A 25,649-nucleotide genomic window follows, 5' to 3' on the forward strand; every position below is an offset into this window, starting at 1 on the left:
TCCTTGGGGCCCCAAAGAGCCCCACAGCCAGGGCGTGGAGCTGGGCCTCAGGGCGGGAGCTCACAGGGACAGCGGAGGGAAGCCCGGGTTTCCGCCCACCATTTTGTAAACTCCTGCGGCCAAACTGCCTCTGCCTAAAAATGGCAGCTGAGGCAGCCCCCAGGAAGCCAGCCCGGGCAGGGAGGCAGGGCAGATGGGCTGGGGAGGAGCCTGAGGGGGCCTTGGGGTATGCTGGATTACGGTAGTGTAATGGAAAAAAGACCCCCCTTTTTTCCCCTGCAAGGAGGATGCCTTGGATCTCCACTGTGTATCAGAGGTGGCAGAACGCATTAGGAGTTCCAGCCTCTAAGTTTCCAGGTCATCCTGACCACGCCACTGTGACCCTGAACTGGGCTGGGCTCTCCAGGTAGGGCCAGACCAGCCCAGGGAGTCTGTGCCGAGGGTTGGGGGCCTGGGCTGTGGGGTCCTGAATGAGAGGCTCATCAGAGATGACAGCTTCTCAAGGTGTCCTGAGGGTCTTATGGGAGTGCCCTGCTTTCAATTTGAAAATCGCCTACTGAGCCCTGAGCCGAGGAGAACACAGAGGTGAAGTCGCTGTGTGCAAAGCTATGCATGGCTCTGTCATCTTGCAGGAGCACAAAGTGATGCTCAGAAAACTGGAGCCATGCAGACAGTTGCCGACTGAACTGGTACCAGAGTGGCTTTCTGGTCTCTGACCAACCCATCCCTACCAGCTGCCTCTTCCGAAATAGGGCTTCAGGAAAGATTTTCTCTATACTTTGGTAGAAGTTTTTGGTAGTTGTGTTCATCTCTTCCAGGAGGGGTGCCTGGGAGCAGAGCTGGGGTGGGGGAGTTGGGGCAGAGATGGAGAAGCGTGTCCAAGACAGGGAGAACGTTCATTCCTCATTCTGCTTAGCGAGACCACCTTTCTGTCTTTCCTTCGGCTAAAGTAAACATACTTGCCAAATGAATCAAATTTCTTGGAGAGATATGCTGCATTCTCCAGATGGGATTCTAGAAATATCAGAATGAGATGGTTGGATGGCATCACCGAATCAATGAACATGAGTTTGAGCAAACTCTGGGAAATGGTGAAGGACAGGAAGCCTGACATGCTGCAGTCCATGGGGTCGCAAAGAGTCAGACACGACTTAGTGACTGAACAACAATAACAAGCTGAGTTGGAAGACTTCATCGCCAGAGGGCTGCCAGTCATTGACATCTACCCATTTGTCAGAGGAGGGAACTGAGGCGCAAAGTGGGGAGTGAGGGACCCAGGGTCATGGTCAGGGGTGAGAAGTTTGCTCTGCAGGCTGTGCCCTGGGTCCCTTCCACACATCACCCAGAGGGCCCACATGTGTCCTCAGTTCCCCCACCTCGATGTGGATATGTCAGGGGAGCACTGTGGGCTGACGTGGTCTGAGGTGAACACAACTGACCGTGGCCTCTAAGATGTCAGCCTTGTGAGGCGAGGAGCTGGCTTCCTGCAGCCACTTTGCCTCCACCATCTCAATGGCTCCTCAATTCCTAGCCTTTTTTCTAGCTTAGTATTTTAGGTTTTTTTTTTTTTTTTAATTTATTTCAGCACAATTTTAGACTTCCTGCGAAGCTGCAAAAATAATACAAAGATTTTCCTTGTGCTCTTTACTCAGACTCCCTGACTGGTTAATACTTTTTATAATTTTCTCTATTTTTCTACCGCATTTTTTTCTTAAACCACTTGAGAGCAAGTTGTAGACATAATGGCCCTTTCTCTTAAATATGTCAACATGTCCTAAAAAAAAAAAAAAAAAAAGCGTTCTTTTATGTAACCACCGTACGTGTATCAAAATCAGGTGATTAACATCACTACAAAAATAATCTACAGAACTTTGTCAGATTTTTCCAAAACAATTTGTCTTAGAGGCAAAAGAAAATTCTATGGAACGTATTGTGTTTCACTCTGCTGATTTTCTGGAGCATTTGCTCAGATTTTCTTTCTCTTTCATGGTATTGATCATTTTGAGGAGTGCAGGCTAGTTTTTCTATAAAATGTTCCTCGTCAGGGCTTGTCTGAAGGTCCCTCATGATTAGTTGTTCTTATTTTGTCAGGAGTGTCACAAAAATGAAGCTGAGTCCTTCTCGGACATAGTATCAGCTCATCCCGTTACCAGTGGTCTCACTCGGGTTGCTTGGATTAAGGTGTTGTCTGCTAGGTAAAGTCACTTATTTCCTTTGTAATGAATATGTCTCTTATGGGCAGAGTCTCGGAGAATATATAAATATTTTGGTCCTCTTCAAATCTTTATCCACTCATAGTAATATTATGGCTGATTCCAGTCTGAATCAGTTATTATCATGATAGTGTCTTGATGGTGATGTTGTAAAGCCTTCATTCTTTTACAGGTGTAATTGCTGACATGGCTTTCTCTGCTGGCTCAGTGGGCGGGAACCAGTTGGCTTAGTGTCTGGAAGGCTGGTGCTGATGGGGCCATGTGTGAGAGCCCTCAGGCTGAGCCTCCGACGGCCACCATCTTGCCTGCCTCCTTGTGGCACCCGGTGGGCTCCTCTTTGCTCCCTGGCCACCCTCCCTTCACCTTTACAGCTTCCTGCCATTCATCTGTGGAGCTCCTATTATGAGTGGGCACTGTTTTCAGCCACAGAGGAAGTGGGACAAAGCTCCAGACTTAAGGAGCTTATATTCTAGTGGAGAAAATAGACAAACAAATAAACACATTAAAAAATTAGTATTGGGACTTTCCTGGAAGTCCAGTGGTTAAGACTTCGCTTTCCAATGCAGGGAGTGCAGGTTCGATTCCTGATCAGGGAACTAAGATCCCATATGCCTTGAGGTGAACTCCCCCAAAACATTTAAAAAACAGTATCATTTCAGAGAGGAATATGTGCTATAAAAGAAGTAGAACCAAGGAAGGCAGATAGAGAGACTGGAATGGGGATTTAGGACAGGCCTCTGAGAGCCTGTGAGCAGAAATCTGACTGATGAAATGAGCCGTCCTTGCTGAGATCAGGGAGTAGGACATTCCAGGCAGAGGGCATGGCAGGTGCAAAGGCCCTGAGGCAGAAGTTAGTTTGACACGCTGGAGGAGATTACAGAGGGAGGGGGAGCCGGAGATGGAAAGGTTGGCAGTGTCAAGGAAAACATCAGTATGGACTCGGAATTAATCCAGAGGAAATGGGAAATCAAGAGTTTTAAGTGTACAAGGATGTGATATGATTCACCCTTGTGCTTACTCAGTCCTGTTTGACCCTTCTTGACCCTTTAGGCTGTAGGCAGCCAGGCTCCTCTGTCCATGGGGTTTTTCAGGCAAGAATACTGGAGTGGGTTGCCATTTGCTTCTTTATGAGACCTTTTTGACCCAGGGACTGAACAAATATCTCTTGTGTCTCTTGCATTATAGGTGGATTCTTTACCTGCTGAGCCATCGGGAAAATCCTTATGTATATATAGTTATTTAACAAATATTTTTTATAATCAACTTTGTATGTAGATCTAAAAAAGTTTATTTAAACCTTGAAACTCTCCAAGTTTCCTATATCTCAAACCAATGTTACTTCAATAAGTTGATTATATCCATATAAACAGATGAGTCCCTCAGAACGACTGTGTCATTCACTAGCCTGCTATCCAAACCTAAGTCAGCTCTCCCTGTGTTAAAAAATCTTAGACATTAAAAGTAGAGAAGCATGACAATAAGACTTGCAATCCCCAGGACTGAAGAACTGGAAAAGGAATCATTTGCTTACTATGGGATTCAATACAATTTAATCTTGAATCTGAAGGTCATCTGGTTAGGAAATACTGCACAGCTGGGTGGAGGTGGTGGGGACAGCGGGAGCTGTGTTCTGAAGCACTGTCTGCTCGGCAGCCTCAAATCAGGGGCCATTGGAGGCAACAGAACTTAATCCCCTCTGGCTGACCCCAGCTTGCCCAACTCACCCATTTTCACCTTGGAGACCCTGAGGCCCAAAATGGGACAGGGACTCACCCAAGGTCATAATAATGGCTAGTCTCTATTCTACCATCTCTCCTTGTCACTCCCGCCCAGTTCCAGCTGAGAATTCAGACACGATGTAAGCATTAGTCATCCTTATTGTAAAAATGTTATAACAGCCACATTAAAAGAGATCTCACCCAGCACCCTCACACAACACGGCCTTTCGTTCTCGAAGAGGGACTGTGTGAGGCTCCGGGGCGTGGTGGGTGTTTAGTCTCATCAGTATGGAGGTGGGTGCGCTGAGGGGCACTGTGTTGGTTCCAAGGAATGTTTATCAGAATGGCTGTGAGAATGTGAATCCTGGGGTCTCAGAGACCAGCATTTGCTCTCAAGCTCCACCACCTCCTCTGTGACCTTAGGCAAGTTTCTGAACCTCTCTGAGGGAAAATGAGTATGACCGGAATGTCAGCTCTCTTGCTCTGTGAAGTGAAGTATTAGCATATGTTATATAATGTCTCAGCAGGGGCCTGAGCAGCCCCTGTAACTAAGTACATTAACATTTCTGCAGCAAAATATATGATTTTTCACACCGTACAGAATAAATAAAGACCATGAAACAACCCTGCATCATTTCAGGTCGGGAAGGCCACTCACAGAGTTATGAAAACCCCAGTGGTACCTGAGGGCTTCAGAACTGCAGTAAAGGATTGTGTAAGCGCAGTGCCAAGTAGTTAAGGAGAGGCAGGTCCTATGACAATCATTTTCTCTTTCAATCTCCCAGCATCGCCAGGAGGTGGCTGTTAATGTCACCACTTTCGTGGACAAAGGTCGCGGAGGATACTAGAGGTTAAGGGAGAGTGGCTATGTGTTCACGTAAAACTGATTCACTTTGCTGTATGCCTGAAACTACCACCACATTTTAAGTCAATACTGTAGGCCAATAAAATTTCTTTTTAAGAAAAAGACAAGAAATCCAGATCCTAGTATTAAGAGGAAGAGATGAGATTCGACTTCAAAGCCTGTGAGAGTGTGCGAAGTCGCTTCAGTTGTGTCCGACTCTTTGTGACCCCATGGACTGCAGCCCGCCAGGCTCCTCTGTCCATGGAATTCTCCAGGCAAGCATACTGGAGTGGACTGCTGTGTCCTCCTCCAGGGGATCTTCCCAACCCAGGGATCGAGCCCGTGTCTCTTACGTCTACCTGCATTGGCAGGTGGGTTCTTTACCACCAGCGCCACCTGGGAAGCCCACCTGCTTCCAACTCTGCCATGTTAACCCCGGCCCTGCAGAGATGGCTTCTTGACTTCTCTGCTCCCCGGGACTCTGGAGTTTAGAAACAGAGTCGCCAGCCAACGGAGTGGATTGGGAGGGTGGGATGCAGCTGGGAATAGGTTGGGAGGTCAGTTGGCTGAGCCAGACACTTATACCAAAGCAGTGGGTGTTGGTTGCTAGAGCCTGGGATGCCCACCTTAAACCTCTGCAAAACTTCCCAAGGGTCCAGCATACTTTGGCACTGACTAGACATTCAGCTGGCTCCCTGCTTGCCCCAGTGTAAAGGCTTCTTTATTTATCTTTTAATTTGTTTATTTCTGGCATCACTGCATCTTCATTGCTGAGCACAGGCTTTCTCTAGTTGTGGTGAGCAGGGGATACTCTCTAGTTGTGGTGCGTGGGCTTCTCATTGCGGTGGTTTGTCTTTTTGCAGAGCACGAGCTCTAGGGTGTGTGAGCTTCAGTAGTTGCTGCTCGAGGGCTTTAGAGCGCCAGCTCAGTAGCTGTGGCTCACGGGTTATTTGCCCAGTGGTATGTGGAATCTTCCTGCACCAGGGGTTGTACCCTTGTCCCCTGCATTGGCAGGAGGATTCTTAACCAGTGGACCACTCAGGGAAGTCCTGAAGGCCTCTTTTGACACCATGGGGAGAGACACTGGCCAGAGATCTTACCCATCATTGGAGTTCAGGGGCTGAGAAAGCAACAATGTCTTCTCAGCATTTAAGTCAGGGCTCAAGCACTTTTGTGAGGAAGAATGGGGGAAGCCTTGTGGTGCCAGGCTACTGGTGAGGAGAACGGGTGACATGGAGAGTGAAAGTTCACTGCCCCACGTGCTCTTGCCTCCAAGCCCGCTCACCCTCTGGAAAGATACATGTTAGATCCCCCAGGTTGTTTGGCAAAGACTTGGATATCTCCTGCTCTCCATCACATTCTCATCCTTGAGAACTCCTACTCATCCTCTAAGACCCCTCTCAACTGACCCTGTCAAAGTTATGGCCTCTCATCTCTATTCTTTGCAAAGCACTTTGTTCTGATGCCCGGATTAGCACTTCTACTTGATCATAATCAACTATGAGTATACCTCTGTCCCCCACCATGGTGAGGGGCTGGTACAGAGCCTGGCTGAAAGGGAGGGAGGAAGGGAGGGAGAAGAGAAGGAGTCATGAAAAGAGGAAAGGAAGGAAGGGAGGAAGGGCACCTTCCTGACTAAGGTTTGGGATAAGCAAGAATGTGAAAGGAGTTTGAGCCACCTTGGAAGCTTCCTAGACAACAAGACTTATGAAGGGGAGTGTAGGGTGATGCTACGACCCCACAGCCCAGACGTGGGCTTGAATTTAGAGAAACCAGAAGCTGAATTCCGGCTTTACCTCTTAGTGACTGTGACCTTGAGCAAGTCAGTTTGAGTTCTCATCTGGAAAACTGAGACTTCAGTGGGTCCAACGGAAAGTAATTAGAGAGCATGTGCTGTATGTAAAAGCAGGTAAACACACATGCTACCACCACCCAGGGAACCCAAATTTATTTCCTGGACTTGAACTCATGGGTCTGGTTGGCCACGTGGCCATTGACCGCTCTGGCCTTCGGCTGCTAAATGGCACAAGATGGCCTTGGAGATTCAGGCTGAACATTCCCCCGTGTCTTCTCAGCTTCCCCTCTGAACCTGGATTTGGGTCTGGATTTGTTTAGAGAGTGGAGGTGGATGATGGTGGGAGGGGTGGGGCCCCTTGGGGCTGATGGGCACATGCTGAGCCAGGGTTGGTCCCCATTCTGTTCCAAGCCCGAGATACCTCCTGCTGAGAAGGACTGTGTTGCCTTCCTAGGAAGGGTGCCAGTGACTTCCAACAGCTTCTAGATATTGACATTAAGGGCGCCCTTCTCTTAAGGGGGCCCTTCTCTTAAGGGGGCTTTAGACCATCTCAGGAAGGTGTCAGCATCACTCCCTGAGAGTTGGGGGGATTTTCGCCTCTTGCCCACACACAAGCTTCATTCACCCAGAAACTGCTGCTCCAGCAGCTCTCGGCAACTTTGACCCAGAGTCACTCCTGTGAGCCGGTGGGTGGGGACGGGCCCCCTGGAAAATCCTGCATGACCCAGCAGAGTTTCAGCTTCTACTGAAACCCAACGCTGCCCTTTGTACAGAAGGCTGGGCTCTGGGGGATTTTATTCTTGCATTTCATATACCTGAGTTTCTAGCTAAACATGGCAGGCCCTATCCTGCCTCTGGGCCTTTGCACGTGCTGTGCCCCCCTACCCAGAATGCCCCTCTCCTCCTCTCACTTGCGGACACTGCCTGGCACAGTGGGAAGGGTGACTGGAGAACAAACTTGGATTTCTATTCTGGCTCTGTCACCACCAAGCTCTGCGACCTTGGGTTAGTAATAGTTCCTCTGAGCCACTTTGTCAGTAAATGGGTCTCATAATAGCACCTCCTCACAGGGTTTTCATGTGGGTTCTGTGTGACAACATATATAAAGCTCTTGTTTCAGTAAATATGCCCCAATGAAATGTCCCTTGACCATCAAGGCCTGGCTCAAAAGTCACCTCTCCTGCAGTAACTTCCTGAGCAGGCAGTCTAGGAAACCCTCTGTCTGGGTTCCAATCCTGCTTTGCCTCTTATGAGCCCTGGTTCTGGGAAGTTCCTCCACCTCTCTTGGACCCTAAATTTCCCCATTTGTAAAGTGGGAATAATAGTACTTATCTGACTGGTGAGTCGGGGGTCGTTTCCGCACCCAAATAAACATAAAGAGCGTCTCAACACAGTCAGCTTGCTGGTGGGGCCAGGGGTGCCCCTCTAAAAAAAAAAAAAAAATAGTACTTATCTGTGAGCATCGTGATGAAAACAAAAGAATTTAAAAAACATCCGAGTAAGCACACAAGACTCATTGGCAGGGGCAGTGATATGATTCAAGCAATTCACAAAGCTTTTTTCACATGTGTTGTCATTTTTTAAAAGTGTTGCTTTCATTTTCATCTTTACATTACATACAATGTAAAATTACAGAATTTAGCAATGTCGGAAATACAAAGGAAAAAACCTACCTGTAATAAAAACTGTTGTTATTACCCTGTTATAGAGCCTTCTAGAAATGGCAACCTACTCCAGTATTCTTGCTTAGAGAATCCCATGGACAGAGGAGCCTGGTGGGCTACAGTCCATAGGGTCACAAGAGTCGGACATGACTTGGCGACTAAACCACCACCACCAGACATTTAGTCAGAAATATTGCAAACACGCGGAAGTGCACTGAGAGTGTTTGCACAACCCCTAGACATTCCTACCACCCAGACTGAAGAAATGCTGACATTCTTGCCATGTTTTCTCAGATCTATTTTAATAATGAAGAAAACCACACGGATGCAGTTGAAATATTTTCTTATCCCTCCCTCCCCAGAACACTCATGCTCCAAAATGTGGTGTGTCCCTTCTCTTCCATGTTTTATATTTTTATTACACAAAAATGTATCAATACCCAATAGATAGTAAGTCCACCATATTTTCTATACACGGTATCATATTGGACATATTGTTCTACAACTTACTTCTCTTGCTCAGAATACATTTCGAAGATCTAGCCAGGTAGGTAGATATAGATCTAGTTCACTTTTTTAATGAAATAATTCGTTCTATAAATAGAGCACAGTTTCTTTAATGATTTCTTGCTCGTGAGCTGTTAGATTACTTCTAATTTTCTCTGATTACAAGCAGTGCTGTGGTAAAAATCCCTGTGCATGTCTGCGTGTGAACATGTCAGCGAATATTTTTCTAAGCTATAAATAGAAAGGTATCATTTTGGAGTCAAGACATCAGCATCTTCAATTCTATGAGGTCTCATTGGCCATTTTTTCTACACATTTATAGTTATAAGAATGTGATCATTCTGTGTATTTTTTGCTTAATTTTTAAAAATATTTTTTTTATTTAATTAACTTATTTTTTGACTGTGGTGGGTTTTTGTTGCTGCACTCAGGCTTTCTTTAGTTGCGGTGAGCGGGGGCTACTCTTCATTGTGGTACACAGGCTTCTCACTGCGATGGTTTCTCTTGTTTTGAAGCAAAGTCTCTTGGTGCATGGGCCTGAGTAGTTGTGGCTCACAGGCTTAGTTGCTCTGCGGCATGTGGGATCTTCCCGAACCAGGGATCGAACCAGTGTCCCTTGCACTGCAAGGCAGATTCTTAACCACTGGACTGCCAGGGAAGCCCTCACCCTTTGTATTTTATTTATATTCAGCTTTTACCACTTATTGCACACATGCACACACACATCTATCACACACATACATTGTGCTTATTGATTCTGCAGGGTCTTCTTGGTTACTTACTGGGGCCAAGGTACTGGAGTTTTATGTGATCTTGTTTTAGTCCTGTGAGGTTTTTATTACCTGTGAGGTGAGGGAGGCAAGCTGGGCATATGAAGAGATTCACCCAAGGTTTTCACAGTAAGGAAGAAGCTGGTTTTCAAACCCGAGTTTCTTCAGTTCCAATCCAGTGCTATTTCTGCTGCCGAAAACCTGGTAGATGGTTCTACCCAAACCAGATTCTAGGACCCCATCCAAGACCAACTGAATTGGGATGTCCGCCTCTTGCCATGGTCTGAATTCTTACGGGGGATCAAGAAGATGCAGTTAGTAAAAGGCCAGTGTCTCTGGCCTGCTGGGTTTACTTGGAGTCATATCCTTCCTGTTATGCCTTGGGAATTTTTTTTTTTTTTCACAATCCTCTATGCTCTCTGATGTCCCATCTTACCATCTGGTAGATGCAGGGAAGGTATCATCTGGCATGGGAGCCTGAGCAAGCCTTGTGGCCAAGACCAGAGAGCCTTTGCTTTTAAAGGAACTCGTTACCATGGAAACTGCAGTCCCCATCTCATCTCTAGGAATGCTGGATGACATGTTCGTAGAGGTGGGGAAGGGAATAGTGAGTTGTGAGTGTGAGGCAGCTCTGCTAAGCTTCCTAAGAAAGGTGGGGAGGCAGGAAGAAAGAAGGATGTTTGGGGGGAACTGGAATTGTCCCTTTGCAGAGAAAACTGAGGCACCCTCAGATCCATCTTTATGCCTGGGATGAACATAAAGATAGTCAATGGCCAGCTGCCCTTCCATGTCCATTCAGGACTGAATAGGAGAAAGTGGATCAAAGCTTTAGAGTGGGGGATGTAATGGCAGCTGTACCAGTCCTAAACATGTTACATATGCCATCCATGCACTCCTCAAAGCAATCCGATGTGGTCCATGTATTATGCCCAGCGCCAGGTTAAAACCCATCTAACAGAGCCCAGAGACTTTCCCAAGGTTGCACAGCTGGTGATCGACAGGGATGGGTTCAGATCGCTATTCTGTCTGTTCCCAAGGTCCCCACTCTAAATCATGAAAAAAGAACTTCCTGTTTGTTTCTTGTTTGGTTATTACAGATAAGCTTACTATGAACATATACATAAAACTCTTTATATGAACATGTGGTTTCATAAAATGAATGACTGTATCTATTTGCATTCCCAGTGACACTATAGGAGCATTCCAGTTCCCCTGTATTCCTCACCAGTACTTGGTTGGCACTATCAGTATTTTGAATATTGCCTGTTTTAAAAGTGTGGAGACGTGGCTCACCAGCACCTGATTGTGTTTCCTTAATGATTCATGGGGCTTTCTGGGTAGCTCAGCTGGTAAAGAATCTGCCTGCAATGCAGGAGACCCTGGTTCAATTCCTGGGTTGGGAAGTTCCCCTGGAGAAGGGATAGACTATGCACTGCAGTATTCTTGAGCTTCCTTGGTGGCTCAGACAGTAAAAAATCTGCCTGCAATGTGGGAGACCTGCCTTCAATCCCTGGGTTGGGAAGATCCCCTGGAGGAGGGCATGACAACCCACTCCAGTATTCTGGCCTGTAGAATCCCTGTGAACAGAGGAACCTGGAGGGCTACAGTCCATGGGGTCACAAAGAGTCGGACACGACTGAGCGACTGAGCACAGTACAGCACAATGATTCATGACGTTGAACGTTTTTGTGTTCATTTTTGTGTTCACATCGAATATGTGTATGTCTGATAAAATGTCTGTTCTTATATTAGTAACTGTTCCACTAGTAACTTGCTACTAGTAACTGTGTTGCTACAAGACAATAAATGTGTTGGAACCTGAAAAAAGAATTTCCCGAGAGTGCTGACTGTGAAGCAGATGCCTCGGTGCTAGGGAGGCTGTGGATTCTGCCATTCCCGGGATCATCCCATTCACTCTCTCCTCCCTAATACCTGCCCCAGGCCCTGCACATGGTCTGAGTTCGGCACATGTTAATGGAATTGAATGTGGACCAGCAATAGACTCATTTCTCAGCTTTCAGGATAACGTCGCTCACACGCCCTCACTTTCTTGAGCATGAAAAGAGGAGTTCCAGGAACTGAACATACCCCAAAGCCGGTGGTGTTGCTTGATCTAATCTTTGAGCTTCCTCTCAATGCAGATTGTGAGTTGTTGTCCTTCACCTCCCCTGGGTTTGGTGATGGAAAGTGGGGGAATTCAGTCTGGCATGAAGGGAGGATGTCAGGCAGGGGAGCATCCTGGGTTGTACAATATGGTGACAAAAGACAGTCAAAAAGGTTGATTTCTTTGACCCGGGTGACTGAGGACCTTCGGGTTTGGGACCCTTGAAACCTTTGCCATCACCTTGCTCTGTCAATCATGTGCTGTCTTAGCTTGGGCTGCTACAGCAAAATACCACAGACTGGGCGGTTTAAATGTTTGTGGCTTAAACAACAAACATTTGTTTCGCACAGTTCTGAGGCTAAGAAGTCCAAGATCAAGGTGCCAGCAGCTTCAGTGTCTGGTAAGGGTCCTCTTCCTGGTTTGCAGACGGCCGCCTTCTTGCTATACTCTCACAGGATAAAGAGATCTTAGGTCTCTCGCTTTTTTTTCCCCATCATGAGGGCCCCACACTCATAACCTCATCTCACCCAAGTTATCTCTCAAAGCCCCACTTCCTCATACCATCACAGTGGAGATCAGGGCTTCAGCATATTAATTTTTGCTACTGCTAAGTCACTTCAGTCGTGTCCGACTCTGTGAAACCCCATAGATGGCAGCCCACGAGGCGGCTCCCCAGTCCCTGGGATTCTCCAGGCAAGAACACTGGAGTGGGTTGCCATTTCCTTCTCCAATTATTGAAAGTGAAAAGTGAAAGTGAAGTTGCTCAGTCATGTCCAACCCTCAGCGACCCCATGGACTGGAGCCTTCCAGGCTCCTCTATCCATGGGATTTTCCAGGCAGGAGTACTGGAGTGGGGTGCCATTGCCAATTTTTAGGAAGACACAAATATTCAATCCATAGCCTGTGCCTTGAGTTTTCCTTGTGTCCCTAAGCCCTTCCTAAGTATAGTGAGAGAGAATGAGATGGAACAAACAAAAATCTTGTAAAATAAGTTAAATACATTTAAGACACCAAGTTGCTGACTTTGTCTTTTTCCAGGGGGTTGGGGGGAGGGGATTTCAGCCCAATCTTGCTGGGTTTAGAAAGGCCCCAGTGGGTGCCGCCTGGTCTGTTCACTGTAGTCATGGATGTCGGTCACCTCTGGAAGCCATGAGCCATACTGTCCAACTGAGCCCCCAGGACAGCCTCGGTCTCTGTGATAAACTCAGCCTAACCTCTCTAAGTCCCTTCAAAGATGGGGCACAGCTCTTCCCTCTGAATCAAGTCATACATTACTTGTGTGAACCAACCATGCTTCTTTCTAATTTTAATGGAATTATAGCCTCTCTGGGTTTTCTTTCCAGTTGTTTTAACAATTGCCTTCCATCGAGTTTAGGGTTGACACGTACACACCGCTAGTGGGGAAGGAGAGGGTAGGACAAATTGAAAAAGTAGCGTTGATATATATACACTATCATGTGTAAAATCAAGAAGTAGCAGGAAGCTGCTGTATAACACAGGGAGCCCAGCCCAGCACTCTGTGATGGCCTAGAGGTGTGGAATGGAGGGGGAGGGAGGCTCAAGAGCAAAGGGATACATATATATACAACTATGAGTAATTCTTGTTGATTACTGTAGTCATGCAGAGACCATCACAACATTGTAAAGAAATTCTCCTCCAGTAAAAAAAAAAAAGAAAGGAAAAAGAAAAAAAGAAGAAGCCCAAATGCTTAGATGCAAGAGGAGGCAGTTGGCCAGAGAACAGGGGAAAGAGTGTTCCAACCTGAGGAAGTTGCAAATGCAGAGACTGGAAAGCAGAAGGAGGGGGAGAGACAGAGACGGAGAGAGGAATGAAGGACTTCTAAAAGCAGAAACGTGTTCAGTATGTTCAGGGCATAGAAGGGGATGATGAGATGATTAAAGAAACCCCAAAGGGACATGAAGATGCTCATGGGCCATGAGGACACTTAGGTCTCATTCTGTGGGCCATGGAATTTAAGAAGGAATGTTAGGAGAATCAGTCTGGGAGGAGTATGGAGAATTGATACGGGTGGGGAGCATGATGGCTGGGGACCACTAAGAGACTGCTGTAAGCCATCCAGATGGGGGCTGAGGGTGACCTGCTTCAGGTAATGGTGTTTGAGAAACGATAATATCTGATGTTGGAGCAGGTACAGGAAACAGGCATTCTCAAATCTTGCTGCTGAGATAGCTGATGCAACTTTCTGGAAAGCAATTAAGGAATATGTAACAAAGCTTAAAAAACGGGTATTACCTTTGATTTAATAATTCCCTTTCTAGGACTTATTCTACATAAATAATTAAGAATGTGCAATTCATCTCAATATTAATTATAAAAGGAAAATGTTGAAAACAAATGTCCAACACTAGATATCAAAACATATGTACACAAATAACATTTTAGACATTAAAACCATATTTTAAGAGAAAAATTAAAACAGATAACCAACAAGGGCCTACTGTGTAGCACTGGGAACTCTACTCAATATTCTAATAACCTAAATGGGAAAAGGATTTGAAAAAGAATAGATACATATATGTGTGTGCATGCGTGCTGCAGTTGTGCCAACACTTTGCGACCCCCTGGACTGTAGCCCCCAAGGCTCCTCTGCCCATGGGATTCTCCAGGCAAGAATACTGGAGTGCATTGCCGTGCTCTCCTCCAGGGGATCTTCCCCACCCCGGGATTGAACCCGCATCTCTTATGTCTCCTGCATCGATAGGCGGGTTGTTTACCACTTGCTACTTGGGAAGCCCTACCAGGAAAGTCCCTAAAATAAAGATTATAAAAGAAAACAAAGAATTTTAGAGGTTTACTGTTCCACTAAGGATCATTGTTGTTGTCAGTCACAATGGCACCCCACTCCAGTACTCTTGCTTGGCAAATCCCATGGACGGAGGAGCCTGGTAGGCTGCAGTTCACGGGGTTTCGAAGAGTCGGACACGACTGAGCGACTTCCCTTTCACTTTTCACTTTCATGCATTGGAGAAGGAAATGGCAACCCACTCCAGTGTTCTTGCCTGGAGAATCCCAGGGACGGGAAAGCCTGGTGGGCTGCCGTCTACGGGGTCACACGGAGTCGGACACGACTGAAGTGACTTAAAAAAAAAAAGTCATGTCCAACTCTGTGACCCCATGGACTGCAGCATGTCAGGCTTCCTTGTACTTCACTATCTCCTTGAGTTTGCTCAAACTCATGTCCATTGAGTCAGTGATGCCATCCAACCATCTCATCCTCTGTTGCCCCCTTCCCCTCTTGCCCTCAGTCTTTCCCAGCATCAGGGTCTTTTCCAACGAGTTGGCTCTTTGCATCAGGTGGCCAAAGTATTGGCCCTTCACTTCAGCGTTAGTCTTTCCAGTGAATAGTCAGGGCTGATTTCCTTTAGGATTGACCAGTTTGATCTTCTTGCAGCCCAAGGGACTCTCAAGAGTCTTGCCAGCACTACAATTTGAAAGCGTCAATTCTTAGGTGCTCAGCCTTCTTTATGGTCCAACTCTCACATCTGGACAGGACTACTGGAAAAACCACAGCTTTGACTATACAGATCTTTGTTGGCAAAGTGATGTGTCTGCTTTTTAATATGCTGTCTAGGTTTGTCATGGCTTTTCTTGCTGCTGCTAAGTCGCTTCAGTCGTGTCCGACTCTGTGCAACCCCAGAGATGGCAGCCCACCCGTCCGTGGGATTCTCCAGGCAAGAACACTGGAGTGAGTTGCCATTTCCTTCTCCAATGCATGAAAGTGAAAAGTGAAAGTGAAGTCGCTCAGTCATGTCCGACTCTCAGCGACCCCATGGACTGCAGCCTACCAGGCTCCTCCGTCCATGTGATTTTCCAGGCAGGAGTACTGGAGTGGGGTACCATTGCCTTCTCCAATGGCTTTTCTTAGCTATTAGTAAATAAAACTAGTATTAAACTTAGAAAACAAAGAACAAAAATAATTGCTCTCCATCAACAACCTCAAAGGACTTTTCTAAAAACAACAACAAAAAAACCATTCACTGGAATTCCATACTCTTCGGCTCAGGCTCCTCCCCCTAAATTCCCTGGGGGTATTAGTCATTGATTGGCTCTTCCTGTCCAACCAGTTCTCCTGCGGCCTCAGAAGTGAGGCAAGGGAGTTCAGGTGGCTCTGAAGCCAGGCTGTGTGGAGAACAAGTGGAGAAGAGGTGGGGATGCTTTTGGCTGGGCTGCCAGACCTCATCTTGTCGTTGTTGTGGGGCCAGGGGACACAAGCCATCCCAGAGGCTCTGGCCCTGGGAAAGGACAGTTTCCTCCCTTCTGCGCATCTTTACAGTCAGGGCCCTTTTAGGACTTGGTTCCTGAGGCTTGACTGGGTGCTGAGTTGTATCACCTTCGTTTGTTGTTTAGTTGCTCAGTCGTCTCTAACTCTTTTGTGACACCACGGACCATAGCCTGGCAGGCTCCTCTCTTCACGGGATTTTCAAGGCAAGAATACTGGAGTGGGTTGCCGTTTCCTTCTCCACAAGGGTGGTACTCCACCACGGGGAGTCGAAACCGGACCGCCTAGGTCAAACCCAGGAATCCTAACCCCTAGACATGTGGGAGACAACGGGATATATCACCTTTGGGGGTGGGCTATCTGAGTTCAGGGCTGGCTGAGCATGGTAGAGTTGGGAGGAGTTTGGAAGCCCACCTGAGTGGTCAGAGATCTCTGCGCCTTACCCTCGGCATGGTTACTGAACCAGAAAGCAGGATGCTGGATTCAAGTCCAGTGGAGTAGACTGGTTAAGAGTGTGGGTTCTTGAAACAGTCAGCCTGGTTTCGAATCCTTGTTCAGTCACTCAGGTGCTGTCGTGTCCGATTCTATAGGTTAGACTTCTAGCTTTGCTATTTTCTAGCTGTGTCAACTCAGGCAAATCACTACTAAATTTTTTGCTCCTTGGTTTTCCTACTTTGTGGACTCTCTATGAGAATTCAATCAGTTAATTCATCTAAAGTATTTTTAAAAGGACTGGTGTATGAAAGTAGTGAATAAATGTCAACTGTATCACTGAGCTGTGCCTGGAGATTGTAGGGGGTACTCGGCATGTCTTGGGGCCTCCACTTTCCCCATCAGAGCAATGAGAAGAACCACAACGTCCTTCCCTTATTCCCTATCCTTTGAACTTGAGATCCCTGAGATGGGCAACGACTCTCAGTGTAGGTTGCAAGTAGAACACTAGGTGCCCATCTGGTTGTCTCCCAAATGTCCGTCTGCAAACGGAATGGCAGTCCAGGGCCCACCCAGTGACTCTCAGGGCCAGGGGTCAGTTGGACATTTCTGGACCGCTCTCTGAACCAGCGCTGCCCTCTGTGAATATCTGGGCCCCCAGCTCCAGCCTGGGAGGCAAGCCATCCTGGGGTCAACTAGTCTTCATCACCTTTCTCAGGTAACAAAAGTGGGTCTGCATGAACATGATTCATGGTGATGTCCAGGCCATCAGGCCCACGCTGCTCCCAAAGCTTGTGGGCTCTGCAGCCCCAGGGGCCTGGTCCTAGTCCTGGAGAGGAGCGCACTCTGCCCTTTCCGCAGCAGTGCCCCGGAGCAACAGCTGGGGAGAACGCTGCACTGGGGTCTGTGGGCCTTGGGGTACACGTGGGATGCTTAGAATCTCATAGGACTTATGGCAATGAAACTGCTCACAAAGTACAGACTTGCCTGTTGGCTGGGGTCACACAGGAAAAGTCCAGGGTGTGAGGAGAGGCTAGAACAGAGAGTTGAATTTGGGTTCTGGAAGACCTTCAGAAGCTTAAAGCCAAGGGCAGGGCGGGCACTGGGCGGGAGAGAGAACTGTGTTCCTGCTCGTTGTTGTTCAGTCACTCAGTCGTGTTCGACTCTCTGTGACCTCATAGACTACAGCATGCCAGGCTTCCCTGTCTTTCAGCATCTCCTGGAGCTTGCTCAAATTCATGTCCATTGAGTTGGTGATGCCATCTAACCATCTCGTCTTCTGTCGTCCCCTTCTCCTCCGGCCTTTGATCTTTCCCTGCTTAAGTTGATCATTTAACCTAGCAACATGTCCTTAAAAACTCTTGGTTACTTTTTCTTGCAAATATTTTTTACATGTTGTGATTTCCTAACCAATCTCCCCTTTCTTTCTAGACAAATGAGTGGTCTCCGGTTGGGTTTTGTTGTTGTTGTTGTTATTGTTGTTATTATATTTACTATTAGAAACTACATAGCCTCAGACTTTTTACTTAATAGGGCAGCAGCTCAAGGTGCTCCAAGGCACTGAGCTCCCTGGCTGCATCATCTCCCTTAATCCTCACGGCAAGCCTGCTGTGTGAGTGCTTGTTGCTCCTGTTTTACAGAAGGGCCATTGAGGCTCAGTGAGGTCAATGATTTGCCCGAGTCACATAGTTACAAATGGGCTCAGCCGGAAAAAAATAATTGAGAACTTTCCAATTTCCGACTTGGGGATGCTTACTACTATGTAGTACTGTATTCCTGATCGTTTCTTTAGGAAAGGTTCCCAGAAGTGGAATTACTGGATCAGAAGGGCCTGGTTTGTTTTTTATTTTTAAGGCTGTTGACACATGTGCTCACCAACACTTTACACTGATATTAAAGAAAGAAAGATATGCTTTCAGCAAATATCACCTTCCATGTTCCCCATACTGGTTCTTCTTCTTCATTTAAAAAAAAAAAAAATTATTTATTTGGCTGCACCAGGTTGTAGCATGTGAGATCTAGCTCCCTGACCAGGGATCAAACCTGGCCTCCCTGCACCTGGAATCTTAGTCACTGAATCACCAGGAAAGTCCTTCTCCACCATTCTTTCGCTTCTGCACAGCATCTCTCCATCCATCATCCACTCAGTGAGCATCTACCATGCACCCACCTGTTCCTTGAGACATCGATGGCGCCGGGGCTGCAGGTTCCCTCAGCTACGGTAGATGGTGTTTATCTCACTCCCCTATGTGGGTGTGCCGGGTGTGGCCAGGCCTGAGTTCCCACAGCCCCTACAGGGACCTGAAACTCTCCCCGCAGGCCTTGTTCTGACACTGGGCTGGCCAGCTGGGGCATCGACTGGGAAAACACCCCCCTTTCCCTCAGTGTCTGTACCTCCTCCCTCCCTGTGTCTCTCATTTCCCAGAAGCCAAGGGGAAATCCCACGGGCCTGGGTGACCCAGGAAGGGGAGGAGTGGCCCATTTTCTTGGGCTTTGGGAAAGGTGGCTCTGCAGTGCATTCATTTTCCCCGTCCTCTGTCTCCTTCACTTCCTCCTTCCCTGGCATCTTCCTCTTGCCACCCCAGGTAACGTCCTGCCCCACTCTGCTTGGGACTAGCCTAAAAAAGCTGCCACCTTCCTGGGCCAGAGGTAGCTCTCTCAGCTTCTTTCCTCTTGCTGGGAAATCCTCCCCTCCTTTCCTTATCCCTCTTGATCCATAAGTTTCCAGAATGTGGGCTCAACTCAAGACTGTTTCCTGGGTATACAAGAGAATTTGAGGCTTCCCTGGTGGCTCAGAGAGTAAAGAATCTGCCTGCAATGCAGGAGACCTGGGTTTGATCCCTGGGTTGCGAAGATCCCCTGGAGAAGGGAATGGCAACCCACTCCAATATTCTTGCCTGGAGAATCCCCATGGACAGAGAGCCTGATGAGCTATAGTCCATGGAGTCACAAAGAGCTGGACATGACTGAGCAATTAACACACACACAGGAGAGTTTCAGGTGGTAAATGAACTGAGCATTAAATAACACTGAGCTACTTAGCAAGAAAAGTTTTCAATTATTTTATTTTCAGGGCTCTGTCATTCTTGCTGATCTCCTCAAAGAGTCTCTAATTGATGATGGTGTGTCTTTCAACATTTATAATGTGGCTTTATTTTTATTTATGTGGGAGAATATAGGACTTTATTCATTTTTATTTTTTGGCCACACTGTGCAGCATGTGGGATCTTAGTTCCCTGCCCAGCGATCAAACCCACACACTCTGCATTGGAAGCATGGAGCATTAACCACTGGACCACCAGGGAAGTCCCTAATGTGGCTTTATTTTTAGTGTATTTATTTTTACAATTCCTTTCTGTTTTAGGCAAGCAATACAAAATACCCATTTATATTGCTATATTTTCTAATTTTTCTGCATACCTACCTCTGTACCTAATCTCATATAGATGGAGTCTATATAAAATCGTGTACAACCATCTATATACATGATTTTTTGAAGTGTAGCCTTTTTTCTCTTTCTTTCATCACTTGTTTCTTTTTTCTCTCCCTCTTCTCTTCTCCCACTGGCAGGACCAGCAGCGTAACTTGCAGGGCTAAGCGCAATATGAAAATGCAGTATCTTATGCTTCAAAATTGTTAAGAATGTTGAGATGGAGACAACAGAGCATTAGACCAAGTCCAAGACTCTTCTAAGTGCAGGGCACAGGCCGCCTGGCTCGTGGGATCTTAGTTCCCCCAGCAGGGATTGAACTTATGCCCTTGGCAGCGGAAGCACTGAGTCCTAACCGCCCGTTTTCATAACCTGGTCTGTGTTCTTCCATACGTTCCTCCATGTTCACATAATCATACCAATTTCCATGGAAATCCCTCCAAATGGTATAAGTCTATTTCATTCTTTACAAAGGCTGCATAAGATGTCATGATGTAAATGGACCATCTTTATTTTGCAATTTTCCCAACACATGGGCATTCACTTTTTCCAATTGTTTGCTGTTCAAAAAACTGTAATGAATATTTTTACATTCAGGCATCTTTGCATTGTAAAGTGAAATCTTAAGACAGGGTAAAGTTTCCTTTTCAAATGAATTTATTGCAGAAAAAATGTGAATCAAATTTATGGGAAAATGTGAAACATAGGCAGAAATGAGTTCTGGGAAGTGCGGATCCTGCACTGGGCCCTCTGTGAACTGAGGCCCGGATGGAAGGAGGCTGAGAGGTAATGTCTGCTTTTGTTTCTGCAGCACAGAAGTCCAAACACAAAAGTCAACCTCACTTGTTGAGATAAGGGACAGGAAAATGCCTGTGACACAGAAAACAAATAGAGTATCGCTGGTATTAATAAACTGCCCTGGCAACAGTTGTCCTTGGAGTTGACACCCCCTGCTCACTGTTTCACTCAGTCAGTTAATCAACAAACACTGTGTTGGGCACCCTAGGGGATGTGGGGCTGACCCAGACTTTGGCCCTGCCCTCCAGGGTTTTCTGATCTAGTTGAAAACATGTGTGCCTTTATGTATGAGAAATATTTTCTCAGACCCACAGAGAGGTGTAGAGAAGTGAGCTAGAGCCCCCCTAATACACACATACAGTTACAGCCTCATACACACTCATATATACGTGCAAAGACATACACATCAGGGTACACATACTGCCACAACCACATACACACATACACACACACCCCACAATCACACACTCAAGCACTGCAGCCAGCATTCCAATTCCCCCATCCGCTCCCCCTTTCCCCAGCACACACAGAAATAACAATTACACTGGAGTTCTGGGACCATTGCTGTGGGAACTGAGATTCTGCAATTCTAACTTGAGGGTATCTGAATTCTTGCTCCAACTCTGATATTAGCAGCAGAGTCTGTGCTCTGAATTCTGAGTCATTTCACCTTCAGGAGGTCAGGCTGGGCAGCCAACCAGGGAGTTGGTGAGAACAGGCAATTAAAGGTCTGATTGTTTTCTGTCTGAGTGATGGAGTAGCCTAGTTGGATGCTTGTAGGGGAGCTATGTCTGCAGGTTACGCGCATGCGTGTGTGTGTGTGTGTGTGCACATGCACAGGCGTGTATGCTCATCCAGGAGTGAGTCCATGGAATATTCTCAGATGAGGCTGAGATTGTGTAGTAGTCATGCCTGAATCTTCAGCTCTTGTATTATTCAGGCCAGGCCGGGCTAGGCTGTGATAATAAATACATCTCAAAACTCTTCACTTAGTGGTTGCTGAGTCGCTAAGTGGCTTAACACTAAAAAGCCTCACTTCTTACACAAAATTCAAGATGGGTCAACATCCCCCTCCATCCTGTGGTTGAATCTGGAATCCAGGATCTCTAATTCGGCCACAACAGAGCAGAAAGAGATGGAGGAGGCTCACTGACTCTTACCTACCTTGGCCTGGCAGTGGGCACACGTCTTTCTGCCTAGACATCAAGGGCTCCAAACTAAGGACAGGAGAATCTGGAACCTCAGAGGAGTTCCTTAGTAAGCTCACAGTCCCAACCATATCTCCCCTTTACGCTTCTGCAAACCAGAATATCCATGCCCAGCATGGAGCCCATTCCTTAGAGACAGTTCAAATCCTGGCTCTGTCACTTGCTAGCTGGCTGGCTTCAGGCCATGTATCAGCCAGCATCCCAACGGGAAACAGGTGGCACCTTCAAAATAGGAGTTTGAAGGGGTCTTACTTGGAAAGAATAATGTGATAACCAGGTGCTTGGAGCAGCTGAGCTCTCACCACCCTTAGCCAGAGGAGACAAGACCACAGAGCAGTCAATGAGATCCAGAAGGAGAAAGTCAAGCAGAGGTGAGCCCCTGGAGATAAGCAATGACCTTCAGATGAAGGATCAGGCTACCCAAGGGATCGCACGAGAAGGAAGTCAGGAGCATAACTCCACGACTCCACTCCTCCCCTCCCTCGTCTCTCTGTGGGGGCTCACCACTGGCTGAGCCCAACAGAAGCCCAAGGGCCCTACAAGTTGCTGATGTAGTCCAAACAGGTCAGCCTCTCAGGGCAAAGTGGACAGAGGCTCTGGAAGAATAAACAGACACAGTCTGGCACAGACAACTGATTTCTATTTTCTGGGCTTCCCTTCTCTAATTTCTAAAAAGTGGATGCTAATACCTACCTCACTGTGTTATTGAAGGAAAGTGAAATACTGTATGTAAAGACCTGGCATATAATCGGCCCTCGGCAAATGTTAGTTTCTCAGTGTCTGAAGGTACTTCGTAGTCCAACGGCTCCCAGTCCAGGATGTGCCAACTACGCTAAAGTCTGGTGTGAATTTCTCAAACAAATTTTCCAAACCAAAAGTGTTTTTCCTAATAATAACTCCCATTTTCGAGCTACTTATATATGTGAAGTATTTTACTGGTATTGTCTCCTTTTAGCTTTATAATACTTTCTTAAGTGTTATTGTAAACAAGTTGGGACTCTGGCCGAGAGCAGTGAGTAACCCCTCTGTGCTCACTCAGTCAGTGAGTGGGTCTGGCCCCAAAGCCACAGTTGTTCTTTCTGCTCTCCTCTGATTTCTGAGCATGTGTGCACAATAATAGATGAAGTGGGGGATGCTGAGAATTTCTGTGCCCTGAAGGAGGTAAATGCACCCAAGGTTGAGGGCCCTGTCTTAGCAGAGGCCCCATGTAGACACTGCAGGCTCCAATGAGTGCCCCCTACCCTTCACCTGTGTGCCCTCCTCAGGCTGGAGTTCACTCACCCACCACAGCTGTTGCTGGTTAATTTCAGGTCACCCATCTCCGACTCCATCTGACCAGCCCAGCACCACCAGTGCAGAGAGCCAGACCTTGGAGCCAGGTGAGGAAAGATATTACTGGGCTCATAGGCAGCTTTTTGAGACAAAGCAGGTGGTCTGCTGGTGTGATGGAAAAGGGAAATGGGTTTTTATGGTACCAGGGAGGTTCCCTAACTTCAGATAACACTTCTCCTTCCTGACCCAATGTCTAAAGTTCCACTACTAGTTTCAGTTTGAGATCTTAGTGCTACCATCTTTGAGAGGCTATTGATCAAAAATCATGCACATGTGGGCAAAGTATTCAGTGAGCATTTAAAGAGGATTTGTTGAGAACAAGCTAAAGGACTCTTGGTAGGGGTACTGGGGTTCCATCAGATGGGGCCTTATTTAACTCAACAGATGTTTAAGGATCCACTCTGTCAAAGTCTTGTACAACTCTGGGCAGAAGCAGGAGGCAGGCTCAGGGGAAGAGGACCTGCCATCCACTGAAATGGCCCATCTTTAACCCCATCATCAGCCCCAAGTCCATCTTTCAAGGTTCTGGGGTCATGATCCCATCCTCCTTGGTAGTACCCTCAAAATAGTGGAGGAGTCTGGGAGGCGAAATATGGCCCCATAGTACTGGGAGGAGGTGGGGGTGGGAGAGGGGAGGAGGGATGGGGGTGTCTCTGAGCCCACAACCACCTTTCACACAAGGTAACTCTGGAGGCGGAGGCAAGAGAGAAGAGTTTGTGGGGACTGGACACCCCAGGGTTAACTCATCTTAACCTCTAATCACCTTCGGCCCTACCCTCTCCTGATTGTAAGGAGGATCAAAGGGTCAGGGGAGGAGCCAGCCCAGCCCCCATTTTGCAGACAGGAAGGCTGAGGCCCAGAGCGAGTAGGGGACCGTCCAAGGTTAAGCAGCAGATCCCTGGTGAAGCCCTTGGCCTCTGTCCGCGCCCCTCCACCCCCTTCCATCCCTGGGGTCAGCAGCATCAGCATCTGCCAAGGCTCAGCTGATGTCTGGCGCTTCCAGGGGAGCGACTCCAGGTCCGTCTGGTGAATGGGAGCACCCGCTGCGAAGGGACAGTGGAGGTCTGGTTCCAGCAGTCGTGGCAGCCCGTGTGCGGGGCGCTCTGGGAGCTCGATGCCTCCCACGCCCTGTGCAGCTCGCTGGACTGTGGCCGGGCTCACCCGCTGGAACTGCCGGTCCTGCAGACCCCGGAGCCGCCGGCCTGGGCAGCCGCGGGGAACGCCAGCTGGGCCCCGAACACCACAAGTGTCCTGGCCCCTGCCGTCCAGTGCAGCGGCCCCGAATGGCTGAGCTGCAAGGTGGTGGAGCGCGACTGCCGCAGCGACGAGTGGCCTGCCCAGGTCAACTGTACAGGTACGAGCGGACCAACCCGCACCGGCCGCCAGGCCCCCTGCCCGTCCCACCTCCCAAGCCTTCGGCCCCTGCCCCTCCCTCCTGTCCTCAGTTCTGGCTCCTGGGCCCAAGCATCGCCCTCTGAACTGAAACCCCACCCACCAGCGACGCAAATACAACTATACAACTGGTTCCAACACCGGAGGCGCCAGCAGCGCCCCTAGCCCCTAATACATAAATACGCCAGGTTCCCAGCATCTCTTAGCTCTTCGACTCCCCTAGGCTTTTCAGGCCCCGCCCACCGGGTCTCTAGCCCCACCCACTAGTCTGCCCCTCAGCCAGCCCACGCGGCCCAGAGAGATTCCTCAGTACCGCCCACCAGGCTACTAGCCCCTCCCACTGGCTCCCCAACCCTAGGTCTCCAGCCTTGACAGCCAGTCTTCTCAAGCCCCTCTCCCTGGGTCTACAACCCTGGGGAAACACTCCCCTGCCCAGTCCCGACAATCTTCTCACCCCTTCCCTTCCTCTACTTCTTCCCTCCAATCCCCAAACCCATTCTCCTCCCATCCCCAGATAAACGCGATTTGAAATTGGTGGGTGGTGGCAGCCCATGTGAGGGCCGCGTGGAGATGCTGGAGCACGGCCAGTGGGGTTCGGTGTGTGACGACACATGGGACCTGGAGGATGCTCACGTGGTGTGCCGGCAGCTGGGCTGCGGCTGGGCCGTCCAGGCCCTGCCCGGCTTGCACTTTGCCCCTGGCCAAGGACGCATCCACTGGGACCAAGTGAACTGCACCGGGTTGGAGACCTACCTGTGGCACTGCCCGGGGCTGCCCGGAAATGGGTACTGTGGCCACAAGGAGGATGCCGGAGTGGTGTGTTCAGGTGAGTGGGTGATGCTGAACCAGGGTCATCCAGCACTCACTATAGGCCTGCTGGGCCTCCATGAGTGCTGGAGAGACCCACCCTGCCCGTGGGAGGTCCCAGTCCAAAGGGAAGGTGAGACCCAAACAAACATAATCCAGGAGAGAGAGTGGCACATGACCTACGAAAGGCAGCCAGGTGGGGTTAAGAGGCAGCAGACAGCGCAGAGGCGGAGGGTGAAGCCTGCCCGCCTCCTGGAATGGGTGACATTAGAGACAAGACTCTTCCTGAGTGAGAGTTGGTCACCTGGCTCAGTGCAGCAAGGGGAGCTGGAGGCAGGGAGGCCCTGAGGAGGCCGTCAGCGGCTCCCCCGATGAGGAATGAGGTTCTGGTCCA

The 25,649-nt window shown here is 48.2% G+C and overlaps 1 protein-coding gene across 9 annotated transcripts in view; it reads left to right on the forward strand.

The window, feature by feature from the left end:
• CD6 (CD6 molecule) overlaps nucleotides 1-25,649 on the forward strand; it is a 45,771-nt gene that overhangs the window by 9,260 nt on the left and 10,862 nt on the right. For all 9 annotated transcript variants that reach the window (XM_070783041.1, XM_019955320.2, XM_070783042.1 and 6 more), the window contains exons 2-4: nucleotides 23,035-23,103; nucleotides 24,060-24,410; nucleotides 24,963-25,274. In XM_070783041.1, coding sequence (XP_070639142.1) covers nucleotides 23,035-23,103; nucleotides 24,060-24,410; nucleotides 24,963-25,274 — 732 coding nt within the window. The remainder of the gene's footprint in view (nucleotides 1-23,034; nucleotides 23,104-24,059; nucleotides 24,411-24,962; nucleotides 25,275-25,649) is intronic.

The sequence above is a fragment of the Bos indicus genome, chromosome 29 (assembly GCF_029378745.1).
Source record: "Bos indicus isolate NIAB-ARS_2022 breed Sahiwal x Tharparkar chromosome 29, NIAB-ARS_B.indTharparkar_mat_pri_1.0, whole genome shotgun sequence".
Taxonomy (NCBI): Eukaryota; Metazoa; Chordata; class Mammalia; order Artiodactyla; family Bovidae; genus Bos; species Bos indicus.